This window comes from Mesoplodon mirus (assembly GCF_964341445.2).
Source record: "Mesoplodon mirus genome assembly, chromosome: 4".
Lineage (NCBI taxonomy): Eukaryota > Metazoa > Chordata > Mammalia > Artiodactyla > Ziphiidae > Mesoplodon > Mesoplodon mirus.
This window is the reverse complement of record NC_138979.1, coordinates 147,660,339-147,682,133: the sequence shown is the minus strand read 5'-3', so window position 1 is coordinate 147,682,133 and position 21,795 is coordinate 147,660,339. Positions and strand designations below refer to the sequence as shown.

At 35.1% G+C, this 21,795-nt stretch overlaps 1 protein-coding gene across 1 annotated transcript in view; it reads left to right on the top strand.

The window, feature by feature from the left end:
• The window catches only part of LOC309802147 (protein SIX6OS1), a gene marked incomplete at both ends in the record, with an annotated part of 52,785 nt that extends 41,290 nt beyond the window's left edge, over positions 1–11,495 (top strand). The window contains 2 exons of the mRNA XM_082617435.1: positions 2,605–2,662; positions 11,296–11,495. Coding sequence (XP_082473561.1) covers positions 2,605–2,662; positions 11,296–11,495 — 258 coding nt within the window. The remainder of the gene's footprint in view (positions 1–2,604; positions 2,663–11,295) is intronic.
• Between the last annotated feature and the right edge of the window lie 10,300 nt (positions 11,496–21,795).

Genomic DNA, 21,795 nt, shown 5'->3' with positions numbered 1-21,795 from the left:
TTTTGCTTTTATTTCTGTTGCATTGGGTGACTGACCTAAGAAAACATTGGTATGATTTATGTCAGAGAATGTTTCGCCTATGTTCTCTTCTAGGAGTTTTATGGTGTTTTGTTTTATATTTAAGTCTTTAAGTCATTTTGAGTTTATTTTTGTGTATGGCATGAAAGTGTGTTCTAACTTCGTTGATTTACATGTAGCTCTCCAACTTTCCCAATACCACTTGCAGAGGCAATTTTTTAAAAGATTCTGAGTATTGATAGCATAACAACGTTTCCCCATTATCTTTATGTTTTCAACTTCAGGTGGCTCAAATTGACATCTGTTGATAAAACAGAATCTCAGGATAGCAATGATTTAAATTGCAGTTAAAGGCAGTTTAAAAATTAATTTGGCTTTGTAATTCTAAACAAACTTCATATATTCTCAGTGTGAAAAAATTTTCAGGTAGGTAGTTGGTCTTTTCAACTACATGTGTATGTAGAAACAAAAATTGACAGGATTAAAGGGAGAAAGAGACAAAAACACAAACTTAGTTGGAGATTTTTAATACCCCTTTCTCAGCAATTGATAGAATTAGGCAACACCATCAAGAAAGATCTTATATAAAATCTGAACAACCCCATCGACCCCCTTGACTTAACAGACATTTATAGAATACCACATCTAACAACTGCAGCATATTTATTCTTTTCAAGCACTGATGGTACATTCACCAAGATAGACCATATTCTGGGCCATTAAATGGCTCCTAATAAATTTAAAAGGATAGAAATTATATGGAGTATGTTATCTGATCATAATGGAATTAAATTGGAAATCAATAAGCTATTAGGAAAGTCCTAAATATTTAGGCCATGGATCAAAGAAGAAATTAGAAAAGATTTTGAAATGAATGGTTATGAAAATTCAGCATATCAGAAACTGTAGGTTGCTGCCAAAGCCAGAGCAAAATAACTTTAAATAATTTAATTAACCATTTAAATAATTAAATTAATAGAAAAGAAGAAAGGTCTGTAATCGGTGACCTAAAATTCCACCTTGAAAAGCTAAAAAAAGAAGAAAAATAGAAATAGAAATAGAAATTTCTATAGAAATAGAAATAGAAAACAAACAATAGAGAAAGTTAGCAAAGCCAGAGTTGGTTGTTTGAAAAACATTGACAAAATTTGTAAACTTACTAGATTGACAAATAAAAAGATAAAATTTACCTATATTAGGAATGAAAGAGAGGCTATTATTATGGCTCCTACTGGTTTTAATAATAAGAGAATATTATGAAATAGAAGACTGATAAGGGGGAACTTCACTTTTACATATTAAAATATCCTATAAACCTAGAGCAATCAAAATAGTGTGGTAAAGGTACAAGGATTGATTGATTGATCAATGGCATGGGAAATGTCTTGAAACAAAAGAATTTAGAATGCGATATAGATAGGACCACAAATTAGTGGGGATAAATTAGGCATTTGTCTTACACTGTACACCAATAGATATTATAGATGCATTACATTTTAAAATGTTAACCATAAAATATTTCAGAAGAAATATAGGTGAATATTTACCAGATCTTAAGAGAAGGAAGTATTCTCTAAGCATAAAAACAATGGAAGAAGAGACAAAAGAAAATAAAGAGGGTTTTGGTTTGGTTACATATAAAATTTTATATGTTAAAAAAATTTTAAGGCAAAATGATAATGTGTTATAAAATATTTGCAATAATATGACAAACAGTTAAGATCTTTATTATATAAAGAGCTTATATGTACCAGCAAGAAAATTGCTGCCTCAGTAGAGGTATGGACAGAGTCTACTTGGTGAATAGATAATTCACCGAAAAAGAAATTCAAGTGCCTTATAAAATCTCTGGGAAAAACAGCTTTCCTTATTAATTGTCAAAGAAGTATAAATCTGTGCATAATAGTATATATTCAACTGTGATTTATATTAGAAAAAAATAGAAACAACCTAAATGTTTTAAACAAAAGCATGATTGAAACTATATTGTATGTCCATATTAGAGGAATATTAAAATGCCATAAAAAGAATAAGGTTTTGGAAGAATAGTTATTTGGAAAAATGCTCATAATGCAATGTTAAGACAAAAAAAAAAGAGGACAGAAAACTGTTTCATGATCCCATTTTTTGAAAACCCTGTTTTACAGAGAAAATGGACTCTTTTGGCAGCAAAACTTTATTTGAACTGACATGAAGCTGTAATACTTTGTATTATTTTTATAGTCAGGAAAGCAGTAACAACAACCTGATTTGTAAAAGGCCTTCAGAATAAAACAAAGTTAATTAGAATTTTAGGTTATATTAATATTCCAAAGTAGGAAGTATCCTTGGTATAATATATATATAGCCTATTAATATTTTATCTATTGCCAGAGTCAAATCAATAAACCTTATTTTAATATAAGTCAATGATAGTTTTGAAGATAGGTCTCTTTTTAATTACAATAAAGCACTATATAGAATGTTGCAATTTTGTCTACCCTAATTATGCTTATTACAAGAACTAGACTTTAGAGTCTAATATAAATGCTATACCTACTGTTCTACTGATTTCATGAGTAATATTTAATGAAAATTATTTTTCAGTTTAATGAACATTATTCTGCGGGAAATTTAAATCTTCTCTCATCACAACAAGAAAATGGTAAGTGATTTGAAGTTTGCTATATATAAAACCATGTTAACTTTCACCATTTGTGTTTAGTTTGTCTCTGATTTTCTTAGGCACTCAGTTTATTCTTTAAAAATATCCGTTACTTCTGCACCATTCACTAATTATTATTATTTTTAGCAATTTAGCTTCTTCTCTCACTACTCTACCAAAACTTGCTTTTTCCAATATTACTAATGACTTACTAATTATCAAACATTATGAGTATTTTATTTTTATTATTATATTCAGTCACTTTGCAGCATTTGATATTGTTGACTATTCCCATCTCCCTTCTGGAGTTTTTGGATTTCTTCTTGTCTCGCTGGGGCTTACTTTTTATTGGACCTTCTTTCTTCATTTATCCATTGATTAGTTCATTTATTCAACATATAAAAATAAATGTATGTATATATAGTATATTTTATATCAGGTACTGCTTCTGGCTCTGGTGATAGAATAGTGGACAAGAATGCAAAATTCTCATAGGGTTTATGTTCTAGTGGGAGAAACTGAAAATAGACAATGATTATATGTAAGGTAATGCACTAAAAAACAGTTGACATGGATTTGAATTGGCAGTCAGACTCACTGTCACAATTTTTAGTCTTAGATTTACTTAACTTTATAGAAAGATACAGGATAGGAGATAACAGCATGTACAGCATGTTTATCTTATTGAGAGGCCCACCGGCAACCCAAATAATAAGCTTTCTTTGGCTACCTCATCTACATGGGATATGTAAAGCTGCTATGGACAAAAGACATGATGCAGGTAAATCACCTTGACACACAAAAGCTGCAGCCTTGGTTTCCCACCTGAGAGCTAGGAAGGACTATATACCAAGTCACAGGTCCTCTAATTCAGGTGTAGTGCCACCCAGTACACTACTCAAACACATCATTATACATTTACCTTAATTCTTATTTTCTAAGAAAACAGTGCTGTGATGAGTCAGACTCCAAGGTCATTCTTCCAGATGGGCCTGGATCAGCACAGGCCTGATGTTAACTCTACTCACTTGTGGGGATAAATATTATGAAGAAAACTAAAGCAGAGTAAGGGAAGTAGGGAGTATTCGCATTGGGAAGATAGTTGCTGTGTTCCAAGGGAATCAGAGAAGGCATCACTAAAAGGCAGCATTTGAGCAGAGACCTGAAGGAGGTGCAGGTACAAGCTACTGGGATAACTGTTCTAGGCAGAGGGTTCAAAGGCCTTGAGATGGGAGTGTGCTCAGCATGTTCATTGAACAGCAGCTTAATTGATATGATTGGAATCAAATAAGGAAGGAAAAACTGGTAAGAAATTAAATCAGAGAAGTTGGAGGGAGAGCAAACCATAGGGGACACTTAGACCATTTAAGGACTTTGGGGTGTTTTTTTTTCTGTTTGAGATGGGAAGCTATTGGAGAGTTTTCAGCAAGGACTGAAATGATCTGACAGGTTTTAAAAGAATTGTTTGGCTCCTATACAGAGAACAGACCATATGGAAACGTGGGGGAGATCAGGGAGATTGATCAGGGAGCTATTGAAATAGTACAGGTGAGAACTGGTAATGGTGCGGATGATGTCAGTGGAAGTGGTGAGAAAGGTCAGATTTTGGTTATTAAGTTTTCTGAAGGTAGAGTTGTAAGGATCTGCTTATGGACTGGATGTAAGGATTAAGAGAAAGAAGGATGATGCCAAGATTTTGACCTGAATAATTTTAAGAATGGAATTAACATCTGTTGAAATATAGAAGGCTGTAGAAGTTAATTTGAGATTGACAGGAGTTTAATTTTAGAAGTGTTATCACTGAAAAGCCTATATTAGATATCTGAGTGAAAGTAAGTAGGAAATTTTATATATGAACCTGGAATTCATTGGGGTGAGACATAAATTTTGGAATTGTCATAAATGGTTATTAAATGCCACAAGACCAGAACAAATCCAGCAATTGTAGACATTCTTTAAATGCGACTATCTAAAATATTAAATCTATTTACATTCTCCCCTTCGACATTCTCATTTGACACTCATTCACTTCAGCATTTTCAAATATTATAATACATATCTTCCCTCCCTGACTTCTCCTAATTCTCTTAAACTCCTGGACCTTACTTTTCTTAGCCTCCCCCCACGTTTTACTGAGATAAAATTGTCATATACCACTGTATAAATTTAAGGTGTGTTACATAATGGTTTGAAGTACTTATATTGTGAAATGATTCCTGCAGTAAATTTAGTTAGCATCCATCATCAAATATAGATACAATTAAAAATTTTTTTTTCTCCTTTGTTATGAGAACTTTTAGGATTTAGTCCTTAACAATTTTCATATATATAACACAGTAACATTAACTATGGCATCATGTTGTACATTACATCCCTAGTACTTATTTATCTTATAACTGGAAGTTTGTACCTTTTGACCACCTTCTCCCAATTTCCCCTCTCCATACTCTCACCTCTGGCAACCACAAATCTGATCTCTTTTTCTGGGAGTTTGGTTTCTTTCTTTTCTAATTTTTTAGTTTCTACTTATAAGTGAGATCATACAGGTCTGACACTTATTTCACTTAGTATAATGCCCTCAAGGTCCATCCATGTTGTTGTAAGTGACAGGATTTTCTCCTTTTTTATGGCTGAGTAGTATTTGTATATGTACGAATACATATTTAGATATCTCACAACTTCTTTATCCATTCATCCATCATTTCACACACAGGTTATTTCCATGTCTTGGTTATTATAAATAACGCTGCTATGAACATAGGGGCACAGATATCTTTTCAAGTTAGTGTTTCATTTCTTTTGGATATATTCCCAGAAGTGGAATTGCTGGATCATATAGTGGTTCTATTTTTAATTTTGTGAGGAACTTCCATACTGTTTTCCACAGTGGCTTTAGCAGTCTGTAATCCCACCAATAGTGCACAAGAGTTCCTTTTTCTTTTTTTTTTTTTAATTTTATTTGTTTATTTATTTATTTATTTATTTATTTTTGGCTGCGTTGGGTCTTCGTTTCTGTGCAAGGGCTTTCTCTAGTTGCGGCAAGTGGGGGCCACTCTTCATCACAGTGCGTGGGCCTCTCACTGTCATGGCCTCTCTTGTTGCGGAGCACAAGCTCCAGACGCACAGGCTCAGTAGTTGTGGCTCACGGGCCTAGTTGCTCCGCGGCATGTGGGACCTTCCCAGACCAGGGCTTGAACCCGTGTCCCCCGCACTGGCAGGCAGACTCTCAACCACTGCGCCACCAGGGAAGCCCAAGAGTTCCTTTTTCTGTACATCCTCTCCAACATTTGTTATTTCTTGTCTTTTTGATGATGGCCATTCTAACAGGTATGAGAAGATATCTCATTGTGTTTCTGTTGTTGTTTTTTTCTTTTTTTGGCTGCACTAGGTCTTCATTGATGCACGCAGGCTTTTTGTAGTTGTGGCAAGCGGGGGCTATTTGTTGTGGTGTGCGGGCTTCTCATTGCAGTAGCTTTTATTGTTGTGGAACATGGGCTCTAGGTGCACGGGCTTCAGTAGTTGTGGCCCATGGGCTCAGTAGTTGCAGTGTACAGGCTCTAGAGTGCATGGGCTTCGGTAGTTGTGGTGCACGGGCTCTAGAACATGAGCTCAGTAGTTGTGGTGCACGGGCTTAGTTGCCCCACAGCATGTGGGATCTTCCTGGATGAGGGATCGAACCCATGTCCCCTGCATTGACAGGCAGATTCTTAACCACTGGACCACCAGGGAAGTCCCTCATTGTGTTTTTAATTTGCATTTTCCTAGTGACTAGTGACGTTGAGCATCTTTTCATGTACCTGTTGGCCATTTGTATATCTTCTTTGGAAAAATGCCCATTCAGATTGTTTGCCCATTTTTTAATTGAATTATTTGTTTGTTTGCTGTGTGTTGTATAATTTCTTTATATATTTTGGATGTTAACCCTTTATTGGATATATGGTTTACAAATATATTTTCCCATTTTGTAAGTTGTCTTTTCACATTGTTGATTGTTTCTTTTGTTGTGCAGAAGCTTCTTAGTTTGATGCAATCCCATTTATTTTTCATTCTGTTGCTTGTGCTTTAGGTGTCATATCCAATATTGTTGCCAAGACTCATATCAAGGATCTTTTTTCCTATATTTTCTTCTAGGAGTTTCGTGGTGTCAGGTCTTACATTTAAGTCTTTACTCTGTTTTGAGTTAATTTTTGTGAGTGATGTAAGGTAGTGGGTCTGGTTTCATTCTTTTACATATGAATATCCTATTTTCCCAACACCATTTATTGAAGAGACTTTCTTTTCTCCGTTGAGTATTCTTGGCTCCCCTGTCAAATATCAGTTAATTGTGTGTGCTTGGGTTTATTTCTGGGCTCTCAGTTCTGGTCCATTGATCTGTTTGTCTGTTTTTATATCAGTACCATTCTGTTTTGATGACTATAGCTTGAAATCAGGAGTGTGGTGCCTCCCTCCTTGTTCTTTCTCAGGATTACTTTGACTTTTCTTTTGTGATTCCATATAAATTTTTGGATATTTTTTTCTACTTCCGTAAAAAATGTCATTAGAATCTTGATAGAGATCATCCTGAATCTATAGATGGCTTTTGGTAGTATTGGCATTTTAGCAATATTAATTCTTCCAATCTGTGAACATGGGATACGTTTCCATTTATTTCTGTCTTCAATTTTTTTCACCAGTGTCTTGTAGTTTTCAGAGTAGAGGTCTTTTACCTCTTTGGTTAAGTTTATTCCTAAGTATTTAATTGTTTTGGTATAAATGGGATCATTTCCTTTATTCCTTTTTCAGATAATTTGTTAGTGTACAGAAATGCTACTGATTTTTGGATGTTTATTATGTATCTTGCAACTTTAGTGAATTTGTTGTTTAGATGTAACAATTTTTTGGTGGAGTCTTTAGGATTTTCTATATGTAAAATCATGCCATCTTCAAACAGAAATAATTTTACCTCTTACTTTCCAATTTTGAGGCTTTTTATTTCTTTTTCTTGCCTGAATGCTCTGACATGGTCTCTCAATACTATGTTGAATGGGAGTGGACACTCTTGTCTTGCTCCTGATCTTAGAGGAAAAGCTTTCAATCTTTTATTATTGTGTATGATGTTAGCTATGGGCTTATCATATATAGCCTTTATTATGCTTATTATGTTGAGGTGAGTTTCTTCTATACCTAATTTTTTAAGAGTTTTATCATGAATGAGTTGAATTTGTCAAATGCTGTCTCTGCAACTATTGGGATGATCATATGATTTTTTTCTTTCATTCTATTAATGTGATGTATCATGCTGATTGATTTGCATACATCAAACCATCCTTGCATCCCAGGTATAAATCCCACTTGAACGTGATGAATGATCCTTTTAACATGCTGCTTAATTCAGTTTGCAAGTATTTTAGTGAGAATTTTTGCATCTATATTCATCAGAGATATTGGTCTGTAGTTTTTTTTCTGGTAGTGTCCTTTTCTGGCTTTGGTATGAAGGTAATGCTGGCCTCATAAAATGAGTTTGGAAATGTTCCCTCTTTGATTTCTTTGAAGAACTTGGGAAAGATTGACAATTAATTCTTCTTTAAATGTTTGGTAAAATTCACCAGTGAAGTCATCTGGTAGGACCTTATTTATAATTATATAATTGATATCTCTTTATATCTAAGGCATCTGTTGACATTAAAAACTCAGTATATCTGAAATCAAACTTGTTCTCTTTCTGATATACCTAATGGTCTCTCCATTATTCTAGTTGCCAAGACTCAGAACATCAGGGTTAATTTTAACTTCTTTCTGTGCCTGTGACTACATTCAGCTAGTCATCAAGTTTTATCAGTTCTCTCTCTGAAATATTTATTTTCTTTTCTATTTTCATTATATGGAAATCATTATATTTCAAAGTCTTATTACCATTCACCTGGGCTATTGCAGCAACATTGTGATTGGTCTTTTCATCCTTTCAGCTTACTTATAGATCATACCCCAATTACTCTCCTTATGCGTAATGTTGACCATCTCATTGCCCTGGTTAAATACCTTTAGTGGCTCCCCTGGAGTAGCAAATTATGCTTCTAATGTAGCTCCTGAACCTTTTTGTCCTATAAAAATAATCTGTGCTTTGGCCATACTGAAGAACTCACTGCATCCCAAATCTGCCCACACTTTCTTACCCACTTTTTCTTCCTGAAGTCCTCAACTCTATCACTTTCTAACCATCTTTTCAAGACCAAGTTCCCTTCCACAGAACCTTTTATTTTTCCCCTTTGACATTCCATTCCAAAAAGGTCTCTCCCTAAAAGGGCCTAGATGAAGGCTATTCCCCAAGCTGTAAAACTTGGGGCTCTGGTTGCCTAACAGAAAGTAAAGAGGATATTATCAAGTAACTGAGTCTATGAAAACCTCCCAGATCAACAACAGACGGACAGCAATTGGAATTGACTCTCCATTAGTCATTTTTAAAACATGGTAAAAGTAAAGTAGCCATATTAGGTTAATTCTAGGTATACGACTTCTGCACATACTATTACAAATTATAAATTTTTAAGATATTTTTCTGAATTTTTAGTCATTGTTAACATAGAAATAAAATTTATTTTCTACTTTGGAAAGAAAAGCTCTTTCCCTCACTTTTCTGAATGTCTTTTTTAAAATACTTTTTTATATCTATACCATTATTATACTGTCATTATTTATGAATATACATAAAATATTTTCTAATCATAGGTTCTTTGAGGGCAGGGACTCTTGTTTACCTTTGAATTCTCCACAGCACCTAGACTACACAGTAATCTTGTACAGTAATCTATGATTTTATTTAAGGTGATCACAGGAGTTCTATGAAGACTTCATATGAACTTCTTTTGTTCTGAAATTAAAATAATGTCAAATTCATTTTTCAAAGGGAGATTCAAGATTTTTAGTTCTTTCTGGATCTATAGCTATGTTATAGCTGTTTTCCTTTGTTTAAGTCTTATGGATATGTACTGAAGTGAGAAAGAGAGGAAGAACCCAAGGATCAGTCCATCCATCTGTCCATCCCTCCAGCCATCCATCTACCCACCCACCCTATTGCTGGTTGGCTCAGCTTTATTTAGGGTAAAATAACTGAGATATTTGAAAATATATGAAATTTCAAAGTGGCACAAAGTAAATTGTTTTGCTTAATGTATTAATTGAATTGGTTCTCTGTGGAAAAAATATAGATGCTTTAAAAGACTTATTTCAAGTAAGTCTTTGGATTACTGTACATTTAAAATTGTTTAATAGTAATTAAAAATTCTAATTAAGATGTTGAAAATATATTTTTATAATTATAGTCTTAAATAATATAATGAATGAAAAACAGTATTTTTCCTTAAAGGCAATTCTGGGAATCATTAACCAAGTAATTCTTTATGTAAAGTTGATTTCAAAAACTCCTTTTTTTTTTTTTTTTTTCTTTTTTTTTTTGCGGTATGCGGGCCTCTCACTGTTGTGGCCTCTCCCGTTGCGGAGCACAGGCTCCGGACGTGCAGGCTCAGCGGCCATGGCTCACGGGCCCAGCCGCTCCGCGGCATGTGGGATCTTCCCAGACCGGGGCACAAACCCGCGTCCCCTGCATCAGCAGGCGGACTCTCAACAACTGTGCCACCAGGGAAGCCCCAAAAACTCCTTTTAAAACTATAAAATCCTTTTCACTGTTCTGTCAATTTCCTTGAACATTGCCACAAACAGTATATTGTAGTTATGCAATAAGTAATAGTTGAATAAATTTGACTTATACAGTATGTCTCAAATCTAGCATTTCTTTCTCCATTCCCTTTTCTATGATTTGTAGGTAATGCCAAGCTTTCATCATCTCTTTCCTGTTAGCCCCATTTCTAAACATTTTCCTGTTCCAGGCTTTCTACACATTCTCTCCTGAGTAATCCTTATAAAGCAGTTCAAATCTTGTCATACCTCTGCTTGTAAACTTTTTTTTTTTTTTTTTTTGCGGTACGCAGGCCTCTCACTCTTGTGGCCTCTCCCGTTGCGGAGCACAGGCTCCGGACGCGCAGGCTCAGCGGCCATGGTTCACGGGCCCAGCCGCTCCGCGGCATGTGGGATCTTCCTGGACCAGGGCACGAGCCCGTGTCCCCTCCATCGGCAGGTGGACTCTCAACCACTGCGCCACCAGGGAAGCCCTTCTGCTTGTAAACTTTTAATGGGTTTATCTTATCTATCAAATAAAGTCCAGATTCTATAGCTGGAAATTCAGCAGTCTTTACAAGCTCATCTTTATTAATTCCATTTTGATAACTCTTTGTTATTTCTCAATGCTTCTGATAAGCTGAATTGACTTCTGTTACCCTTATATTTCCTATGTACACCTATTTCTGTTCCTCTGTGCTATTCTCTCCATTTGAGATTTATTACTCCTCTTTCTACCTTATATACTACTTATTTATATACTTGAATTCAAATTACATGAAAGTGGGGTTTAAGTTTGGACCTGTTTAACCTTCCACAGTACAAAGGACAATGCTTTACACATAAGAGAAAAACAGTTAAATATGTTATTCAATGTTACCCTATTTATTGTGTTCAGTATACTGTAATTTGGTAGATTATAACCAAATTAATCATATTATGTAACATGAATAGCATGATATTGTAATATTTATCTTCTTCAGGAAACTTATTTGGGAAACCAAAAGGAGAAGATACCTTTACTTTTTCTTTTCCATCGGACTCTTCAACTCATACATTTGGAGCTGGAAGAGATGATTTTAGTTTTCCGTTTCCATTTGAACAGGATCAAAACTCAACACCTTCTTCTGTAAAAGAGTTTTCATCCTCCTCACAAAATACCACACAATTTACTTTATTTTGAACTAGTTACTAATTTATTGAATTATTTTACTACTCTGTAATCATCTAAGGCAGAAATTTACATTATTACTTAAACTATGAAGACCACTTTCTTTTGTTGATTAAAGAAATAATGGGTTACCATAGTAACATTATTTGATTATATTTATTCAAATATTGAAGGAAATTAAGACTGTGTCATCTACTTTTGTTTTTATTTGCAGCATTAGCTATCATTATTTATTTTGGTTTTGATTTTGCAAGCTATATTCATACAGAACCTATGCTTCACTGCTGCAGTAAAAGAGTGGTACTTTAATAATGATCTCAAAGAATTTATGTTATTGATAGTGAATAAAATGTGTTATTTTCTTCTAATACAACAAAAATTAAAATATTATCATTTATTCTAATAGCTTTAGTAGAAGGAAATTAAATATGAAAGGCTAGAGTAATTTCTGAAAATTGGTTGGTTGCATTAATTGTGATACTGTTAATATTTATTTTTGCTTAAACTTTTTTGAAGAACATTTAAAATTTGTTTCCTGTCTTCAACAAAAAATTCACCTTTATGTTTTATATGTAGTATTTGCTTGTCAATCAGTTATATAGCTTAAATGAAGATAATTAAAATTTGATGAAATTATATAAACATAATTGCTCAATATCTTTGTGCTTTTAAAAATTAGTTGTATTGAGTTATCAAGAAATAAAGAGTCTGATCCATATCTTGATGTGTGACTGCTGAAAGATTTTGAGCCTCACCCTGTTTTCTTCCCTTCTGCCCCACATCTGGTCAAGCTGGTAAGAAAGCACAGGTGTTTCCTTCTTTGGCATCAGTGGGAAGTTCAAACCATGTATAGGAACATTTGCCATGGCTCACCCCTAACCACCATAAAAATCCAAAGCCAGTCTCCCTTCTCTGCTCTATCAAGCCATTTTCAGACCAGCTTGTGAGGCCTGGTCTGCTCTCCCCAGAAAATGTTATCATATGAGTAATAACTTTTTCATACCCTATTGGAATGTGTGGTGTCATCAATCTCAATATCCAAACCAAATTTTAGGTGAGAATCAATCTTGCTTCTTCAGGGTGTCCATAACATATCACAATTGTATTAAAGTAAACCTTCCCAAACTTTTTAGAAGTCAAAAGGATGGCGTAACTAATGATAGAATTTAAGGAAACTTTGGATTGTGTTTTAAAAAACCTTCAACAGCTGGTTGAAAGGTGAAAATTTCAGTTAAAAACCTGGAATTTTTCTTTTTATACCAACTATTAATTTTATTGTCCCTATGATTTAATTAATTGGTAGTTTTGATGTAATAAAGACATTTACTATATATGAGAAAGGATAGAAATGTAACTGGCTTATTATTTAGTAAGAGGTTCAAAACTGGTTTTAGCCTTGGGAAACCCACTGATTCCATGGTTTATTTTTACTTTAGAGAAATGTCTAGCAAACCAGTATGGTTAGATTTATCATGTGTCAATAAAAGAGGTAAAATAAAATAAGTGCTTTTAAAGTATCTATAGTGTGTGTGACATTTTGAGGGCATATAAAAGAGCTAAAAGATATAGTCTTATACCCAAGGAACTTATAATTTAGTTGAGGAGACAAAACTTAGGAAACAAAAGCACATGTGAATAAAATAGTTGATAATCAAATTCTACAGCTTATAACTTGGTTTCTGCTAGAGAAGAGATTGAGTGCTTTAAGAATTAGAAAAGAAAGTCCATCATGGACCGGAAAGCTTAGGAAGGATTCATTGAGGAGGTAGGACTTGAATTAGGACTTTAAAGGTATGTAGATGATAAAATTCTTGAGTATAAGGTTGATGCCTTTTTCTAGTTTACATTTTTTATTGCTTAACTTCACTGGCTAGTGTTTAGTAGGATTTCATTAAATGCTTGTTGAATTTATAGAGTTGAACTGAATTGGTAAAGGAGGCAGGGAGGACTTTCTACGTAAGGGAGACAATATCATGAGCAAAAGAAAAATGCAATCACAAATTTAATGTATGTGGAGGAAATTCAAGAATAGACCTAATTGGAGTGGAGAATAATACGTAGTAGGAAATTGAGTTTAATAGATATGGTACTGATTTGTAGAGGATCTTCAAGTGTTTTGACTTGATTTCTGAGGCCAATAAGGAACGTATATCTTAAATGCCAGAGTTGCAAGAAAAAAGAAATGGCTGAGAAAGATTAAACAGACAATACAGTTAGAATTGGGAGGAATTAGAGTTAAACCAATTAGGAGGCATTATGCAATGATAAGTTCCAGGTGATAATAACTGATTGTCTTGTTGTTTGATACTCCTAACACCTAAAATTGGAAAAGTATACCTTAAGTATATTTGATTGAATACCATCTAGGTATAAGGTAAGAGGAGGAAGGAATCAGTTATTTGGTTGTGTTTGAATGTCACAGGTCCTCCAACTGGTGAAGGCAAGTTCAGTGTTTCTAATACAGATCACAAAAATAACTTTGTATGATCAAATAGCCTTCTAAAGGCAATTTTTTAAAGAGCAATATTCTCCTAAAGATAGATGAAATCTGCTGTAATCTTCAGAACAGCAATTCGTCTCTACTTCTACTCAACAAGATTTCAGAAATATGAGGTTCCAGTTCCAGAACCCTCTCTCATGTAGTCTAACAACTAACACAGCATATCTTATCATGTTTAAGAAAAAAGCTATTTTAATATGTTTAGAATAATTTTTTCTCAACAATTACGAAAGGTATTCTCAGTATATGAGAGGAATATTCCAAAATCAGTCAAGACTCTGATTTATCCTCAAAGGAGCACACAATAATTACTGGGGTATCACTACTACTCAGTGGACAAAGCCAGGATCTCTCAGTAGACAGAGCTAGGAAACAGATGAATGTTTACTAATCTATCTGTACATATATGTGTCTATCTAACTAACTAAATGCTCAGAACAAAACAAAACAAACATGAGCTTATACAGATAACTTCAGCAACATGAGGCTCATTTATTACCCTTTTGCTTATTTGTATAACTCCTTTCTCTGGCAGTGAGAAATCTGGCTTTTATTACCTACAACTTATTTACTTTCTGTTCAACCCTAGGATACATGTAGTTTCAGGATTGTGACCTCAGACCTTGTGAGAAATTTATTATAGGTCATACTACTTTTCTATGGCTGCTGTAGCAAATTACCACAAACTTGGTGGATTTGAAACAACAGGAATTTATTCTCTTGCAGTTGGAAGTCCAAAATCGGTTTTACTGGGCCACAATCAAGGCAAGACCATGCTTTCTCCTGAGGCTATGGGAGAATCCATTCCTTGCATGTTTCAGCTTCTGGTGGCTGCTGATGTTCCTTGGCTTGTGTCCACATCACTCCAATTTCCAAGGTCATTATGTTAGGTTTTCAGAGAAACAGAACCAATAGCACCATCCTTTTTCCTCCCTCCCCCTCTTCCTTCCTCCCTTCCTCCCTTTTCTCACTCTCGTTTATCAACTTGATTTATTTTAAGGAACTGGTTTTCATGATTATTCAGGTTGCACTTCTGAAATCTGTAGGACAAGTTGGCAGGCTGGAAATTTAGGTAAGGGTTGATTTTTCAATTTGGGTCTGAAATCTGCAGGGAAACCTGGCTGGCTAGAAACTCAGGCAGGGTTTCGATGTTACAGCCTTGAGGCCAAAACTTCTTTGGGAAACCTGTCTTTGCTCCTAAGGCCTTCAGCTGATTGGATAAACCATAGCCAGAGTAATCTGCTTTGCTGAAAAGTCTGCTGATTTAAATGTTAATCACATTAAAAAATACCTTCACAACAATATCTAGAATGGTGTTTGACTTAACAACTGGATACCAAATCCTAGCCAAGTTGACACATGCAATTAACCATCACAGCCAGCATCTTCAAATCTCTCTCTGCTCTGCCTTCACATGGCCTTCTCTCTGTTTGTGAAATCTCCCTCTGCCTTTCTTTTATAAGAACAAGTCATTGCATTAGAGTCCACCTGGATAATTCAGATAATCTTCTCATTTCAAAATCTTAATAACATCTGAAAGACCCTCCCCCTTTTTCTTGTCATATAAAGTAACACAGGTTCCAGGGGATAGGACCTGGGTATCTTTGGGGTGATATTTTCTAGCCTATTATATAGTATATAGTATTAGAGTATCCAGTCAAAACACTGTTTTCCAAAGTTACTTAGGATAGCTCCTGTCTTCCCTACCCACTTGATTATGACTATGTCACTCATTTATAATGCAGTTAGATTCATTTGTGGTCATCTGCATTTCATCTTGAGTTTATCTGAATTCCTGATTGATTTTTTTTTTTTTTTTTTTTTTTTTTTTTGCGGTATGCGGGCCTCTCACTGTTGTGGCCTCTCCCGTTGCGGAGCACAGGCTCCGGATGCGCAGGCTCAGCGGCCATGGCTCACGGGCCCAGCCGCTCCGCGGCATATGGGATCCTCCCGGACCGGGGCACGAACCCGTATCCCCTGCATCGGCAGGCGGACTCTTAACCACTGCGCCACCAGGGAGGCCCTCCTGATTGATTTTTAAGAAGTAAAACTTCTTTGTGATGTGCAGTGATGTGCAGGTTTTAACAAATAGAGTTTCATATATCCAGCATTACAGAACCATACAGAACAGTTCCATCACCCCTAAAGTCCCCTAGTGTTGACCCTTTGTAGTCAGCCCCTCTCTCTACTTCCAAAGCCTGGAAACAGTGGACCTGTTTTCTGCTTCTATAGTTTTGTCTTTTCCAAAATGTCATATAAATGGAAATATATTCTATGTAGCCTTTGGAGTCTGGCTTCTTTCACTTAGCAAAATGTATTTCAGCTTCATCCATGTAGTTGCATAAGTCAATAGATTGGTCTTTTTTATTGCTAAGTATTACATTGTATGGGTGTAGTACAGTTTATTCATTTACCTGTTGAGAGGCATTTTGGTACGTTTTAGTGATTATGAATAAAGCTTCTATAAACATGTATGGGATTTTATGTGAATATAAATTTTATTTCACCTGAGTCAATACCTGGGAGTAGGATTCTTGGGTTGCATAATAAGTATATGTTTAACTTTATAAGAAACTGCCAAACTTTTTCCAAAGCGACTGTACTATTTTGCATTCCCACGAGCAGTGCGTGAGGGTTCCAGTTGCTTCACATTTTTTTTTAGTACTCAGTATTATCAGTTTTTAAGATTTTAGCCATTCTAATAGGTATAAAATGTTATATTGCTATAGTTTTAATTTGTATTTCCCTAAAGTCTAATGATGTTGAGCATCTTTTCACATGCTAATTTTCCATCTGAATATCTGTTTTCAATAAAAATTTGGGTGGTTTCTTTTCTTGTTGAATTATGCAAATTCTTTATGCATTCTGGACACAGGTCCTTTATTTGCAAATATTTTCTCCCAATCTGTGGCTTATCTTTTTATTCTCTTAACAGTGTCTATCACAGAATAAAAAATTTTAATTTTGATAATGTCCAATCTATAATTGGAACATTTTTTTTAACATCTTTATTGGAGTATAATTGCTTTACAATGGTTTGTTAGTTTCTGCTTTATAACAAAGTGAATCAGTTATACATATACATATGTTCCCATATCTCTTCCCTCTTGCATCTCCCTCCCTGCAACCCTCCCTATCCCACCCCTCTAGGTGGTCACAAAGCACCGAGCTGATCTCCCTGTGCTCTGCGTCTGCTTCCCACTAGCTATCTTTTTTACGTTTGGTAGTGTATATATGTCCATGCCACTCTCTCGCTTTGTCACAGGTTACACTTCCCCCTCCCCATATCCTCAAGTCCATTCTCTAGTAGGTCTGTGTCTTTATTCCTGTCTTACCCCTAGGTTCTTCATGACATTTTTTTTTGTTAAATTCCATATATGTGTGTTAGCATACGGTATTTGTCTTTCTCTTTCTGACTTACTTCGCTCTGTATGACAGACTCTAGGTCCATCCACCTCACTACAAATAGCTCAATTTCGTTTCTTTTTATGGCTGAGTAATATTCCATTGTATATATGTGACACATCTTCTTTATCCATTCATCCGATGATGAACACTTAGGTTATTTCCATCTCCTGGCGATTGTAAATAGAGCTGCAATGAACATTTTGGTACATGACTCTTTTTGAATTATGGTTTTCTCAGGGTATATGCCCAGTAGTGGGATTGCTGGGTCATATGGTAGTTCTATTTGTAGTTTTTTAAGGAACCTCCATACTGTTCTCCATAGTGGCTGTATCAATTCACATTCCCACCAGCAGTGCAAGAATGTTCCCTTTTCTCCACACCCTCTCCAGCATTTATTGTTTCTAGATTTTTTGATGATGGCCATTCTGACTGGTGTGAGATGATATCTCATTGTATTTTTGATTTGCATTTCTCTAATGATTAATGATGTTCAGCATTCTTTCATGTGTTTGTTGGCAGTCTGTATATCTTCTTTGGAGAAATGTCTATTTAGGTCTTCTGCCCATTTTTGGATTGGGTTGTTTGTTTTTTTGTTATTGAGCTGCATGAGCTGCTTATAAATTTTAGAGATTAATCCTTTGTCAGTTGCTTCATTTGCAAGTATTTTCTCCCATTCTGAGGGTTGTCTTTTGGTCTTGTTTATGGTTTCCTTTGCTGTGCAAAAGCTTTTAAGTTTCATTAGGTCCCATGTGTTTATTTTTGTCTTTATTTCCATTTCTCTAGGAGGTGGGTCAAAAAGGATCTTGCTGTGATTTATGTCATAGAGTGTTCTGCCTATGTTTTCCTCTAAGAGTTTGATAGTGTCTGGCCTTACATTTAGGTCTTTAATCCATTTTGAGCTTATTTTTGTGTATGGTGTTAGGGAGTGATCTAATCTCATACTTTTACATGTACCTGTCCAGTTTTCCCAGCACCACTTATTGAAGAGGCTGTCCTTTCTCCACTGTACATTCCTGCCTCCTTTATCAAAGATAAGGTGACCATATGTGCGTGGGTTTGTCTCTGGGCTTTCTATCCTGTTCCATTGATCTATCTTTCTGTTTTTGTGCCAGTACCACACTGTCTTGATTACTGTAGCATTGTAGTATAGTCTGAAGTCAGGGAGCCTGATTCCTCCAGCTCCATTTTTCGTTCTCAAGATTGCTTTGGCTATTCGGGGTCTTTTGTGTTTCCATACAAATTGTGAAATTTTTTGTTCTAGTTCTGTGAAAAATGCCAGTGGTAGTTTGATAGGGATTGCATTGAATCTGTAGATTGCTTTGGGTAGTAGAGTCATTTTCACAATGTTGATTCTTCCAATCCAAGAACATGGTACATCTCTCCATCTATTTGTATCATCTTTAATTTCTTTCATCAGTGTCTTATAATTTTCTGCATACACGTCTTTTGTCTCCTTAGGTACATTTATTCCTAGATATTTTATTCTTTTTGTTGCAGTGGTAAATAGGAGTGTTTTCTTGATTTCACTTTCAGATTTTTCATCATTAGTGTATAGGAATGCCAGAGATTTCTGTGAATTGATTTTGTATCCTGCTACTTTCCCAAATTCATTGATTAGCTCTAGTAGTTTTCTGGTAGCATCTTTAGAACTCTCTATGTATAGTATCATGTCATCTGCAAACAGTGACAGCTTTACTTCTTCTTTTCTGATTTGGATTCCTTTTATTTCCTTTTCTTCTCTGATTGCTCTGGCTAAAACTTCCAAAACTATGTTGAATAATAGTGGTGAGAGTGGGCAACCTTGTTCCTGATCTTAGTGGAAATGCTTTCAGTTTTTCACCATTGAGGATGATGTTGGCTGTGGGTTTGTCATATATGGCCTTTATTATCTTGAGGAAAGTTCCCTCTATTCCTACTTTCTCGGGAGTTCTTATCATAAATGGGTGTTGAATTTTGTTGGAAGCTTTCTCTGCATCTATTGAGATGATCATATGGTTTTTCTCCTTCAATTTGTTAATATGGTGTATCACGTTGATTGATTTGCATATATTGAAGAATACTTGCATTCCTGGAATAAACCCCACTTGATCGTGTTGTATGATCCTTTTAATATGCTGTTGGATTCTGTTTGCTAGTATTTTGTTGAGGATTTTTGCATCTATGTTCATCAGTGATATTGGCCTGTAGTTTTCTTTCTTTGTGACATCCTTGTCTGGTTTTGGTATCAAGGTGATTGTGGCCTTGTAGAATAAGTTTGGGAGTGTTCCTCCTTCTGCTATATTTTGGAAGAGTTTGAGAAGGATAGGTGTTAGCTCTTCTCTAAATGTTTGATAGAATTCGCCTGTGAAGCCATCTGGTCCTGGGCTTTTGTTTGTTGGAAGATTTTTAATCACAGTTCCAATTTCAGTGCTTGTGATTGGTCTGTTCATATTTTCTATTTCTTCCTGATTCAGTCTTGGCAGGTTGTGCATTTCTAAGAATTTGTCCATTTCTTCCAGGTTGTCCATTTTATTGGCATAGAGTTGCTTGTAGTAATCTCTCATGATCTTTTGTATTTCTGCAGTGTCAGTTGTTACTTCTTCTTTTTCATTTCTAATTCTATTGACTTGAGTCTTCTCCCTCTTTTTATGATGAGTCTGGCTAATGGTTTATCAATTTTGTTTATCTTCTCAAAGAACCAGCTTTTAGTTTTATTGACCTTTGCTATTGTTTCCTTCATTTCTTTTTCATTTATTTCTGATCTGATCTTTATGATTTCTTTCCTTCTGCTAACTTTGGGGGGTTTTTGTTCTTTCTCTAATTGCTTTAGGTGCAAAGTTAGGTTGTTTATTCGAGGTGTTTCCTGTTTCTTAAGATAGGATTGTATCGCTATAAACTTCCCTCTTAGAACTGCTTTTGCTGCATCCCATAGGTTTTGGGTCGTCGTGTCTCAATTGTCATTTGTTTCTAGGTAGTTTTTTATTTCCTCTTTGAATTCTTTAGTGATCACTTCGTTATTAAGTAGTGTATTGTTTAGCCTCCATGTGTTTGTATTTTTTACAGATCTTTTCCTGTAATTGATATCTAGTCTCATAGCATTGTGGTAGGAAAAGATACTTGATACAATTTCAATTTTCTTAAATTTACCAAGGCTTGATTTGTGACCCAAGATATGATCTATCCTGGAGAATATTCCATGAGCAGTTGAGAAAAATGTGTATTCTGTTGTTTTTGGATAGAATGTCCTATAAATATCAATTAAGTCCATCTTGTTTAATGTATCATTTAAAGCTTATGTTTCCTTATTTATTTTCATTTTGGATGATCTGTCCATTGGTGAAAGTGGGGTGTTAAAGTCTCCTACTATGAATGTGTTACTGTTGATTTCCCCTTTTATGGCTGTTAGTATTTGCCTTATGTATTGAGGTGCTCCTATGTTGGGTGCATAAATATTTACAATTGTTATATCTTCTTCTTGGATCGATCACTTGATCAGTATGTAGTGTCCTCTTTGTCTCTTGTAATAGTCTTTATTTTAAAGTCTATTTTGTATGACATGAGAATTGCTACTCCAGCTTTGTTTTGGTTTCTATTTGCATGGAATATCTTTTTCCATCCCCTCACTTTCAGTCTGTATGTGTCCCTAGGTCTGAAGTGGGTCCTTGTAGACAGCATATATATGGGTCTTGTTTTTGGATCAATTCAGCCAGTCTATGTCTTTTGGTGGGAGCATTTAATCCATTTATATTCAAGGTAATTATTGATATGTACATTCCTATTCCCATTTTCTTAAGTGTTTTGGGTTTGTTATTGTAGGTCTTTTCCTTCTCTTGTGTTTCTTGCCTAGAGAAGTTCCGTTAGCATTTGTTGTAAAGCTGGTTTGGTGGTGCTGAACTCTCAGCTTTTGCTTGTCTATAAAGATTTTAAATTCTCCATCAAATATGAATGAGATCCTTGCTGGGTAGAGTAATCTTGCTTGTAGGTTTTTCTCCTTCATCACTTTAAATATGTCCTGCCAGTCCCTTCTGGCTTGCAGAGTTTCTGCTGAAAGATCAGCTGTTAATCTTATGGGGATTCCCTTGTGTGTTATTTGTTGTTTTTCCCTTGCTGCTTTTAATATGTTTTCTTTGTATTTCAGTTTTGACAGTTTGATTAATATGTGTCCTGGCATGTTTCTCCTTGGATTTATCCTGTATGGGACTCTCTGTGCTTCCTGGACTTGATTAACTATTTCCTTTCCCATATTAGGGAAGTTTTCAACTATAATCTCTTCAAATATTTTCTCAGTCCCTTTCTTTTTCTCTTCTTCTTCTGGGGCCCCTATAATTCGAATGTTGTCCCAGAGGTCTCTGAGACTGTCCTCAGTTCTTTTCATTCTTTTTTATTTCTTCTGCTCTGTGGTAGTTATTTCCACTATTTTATCTT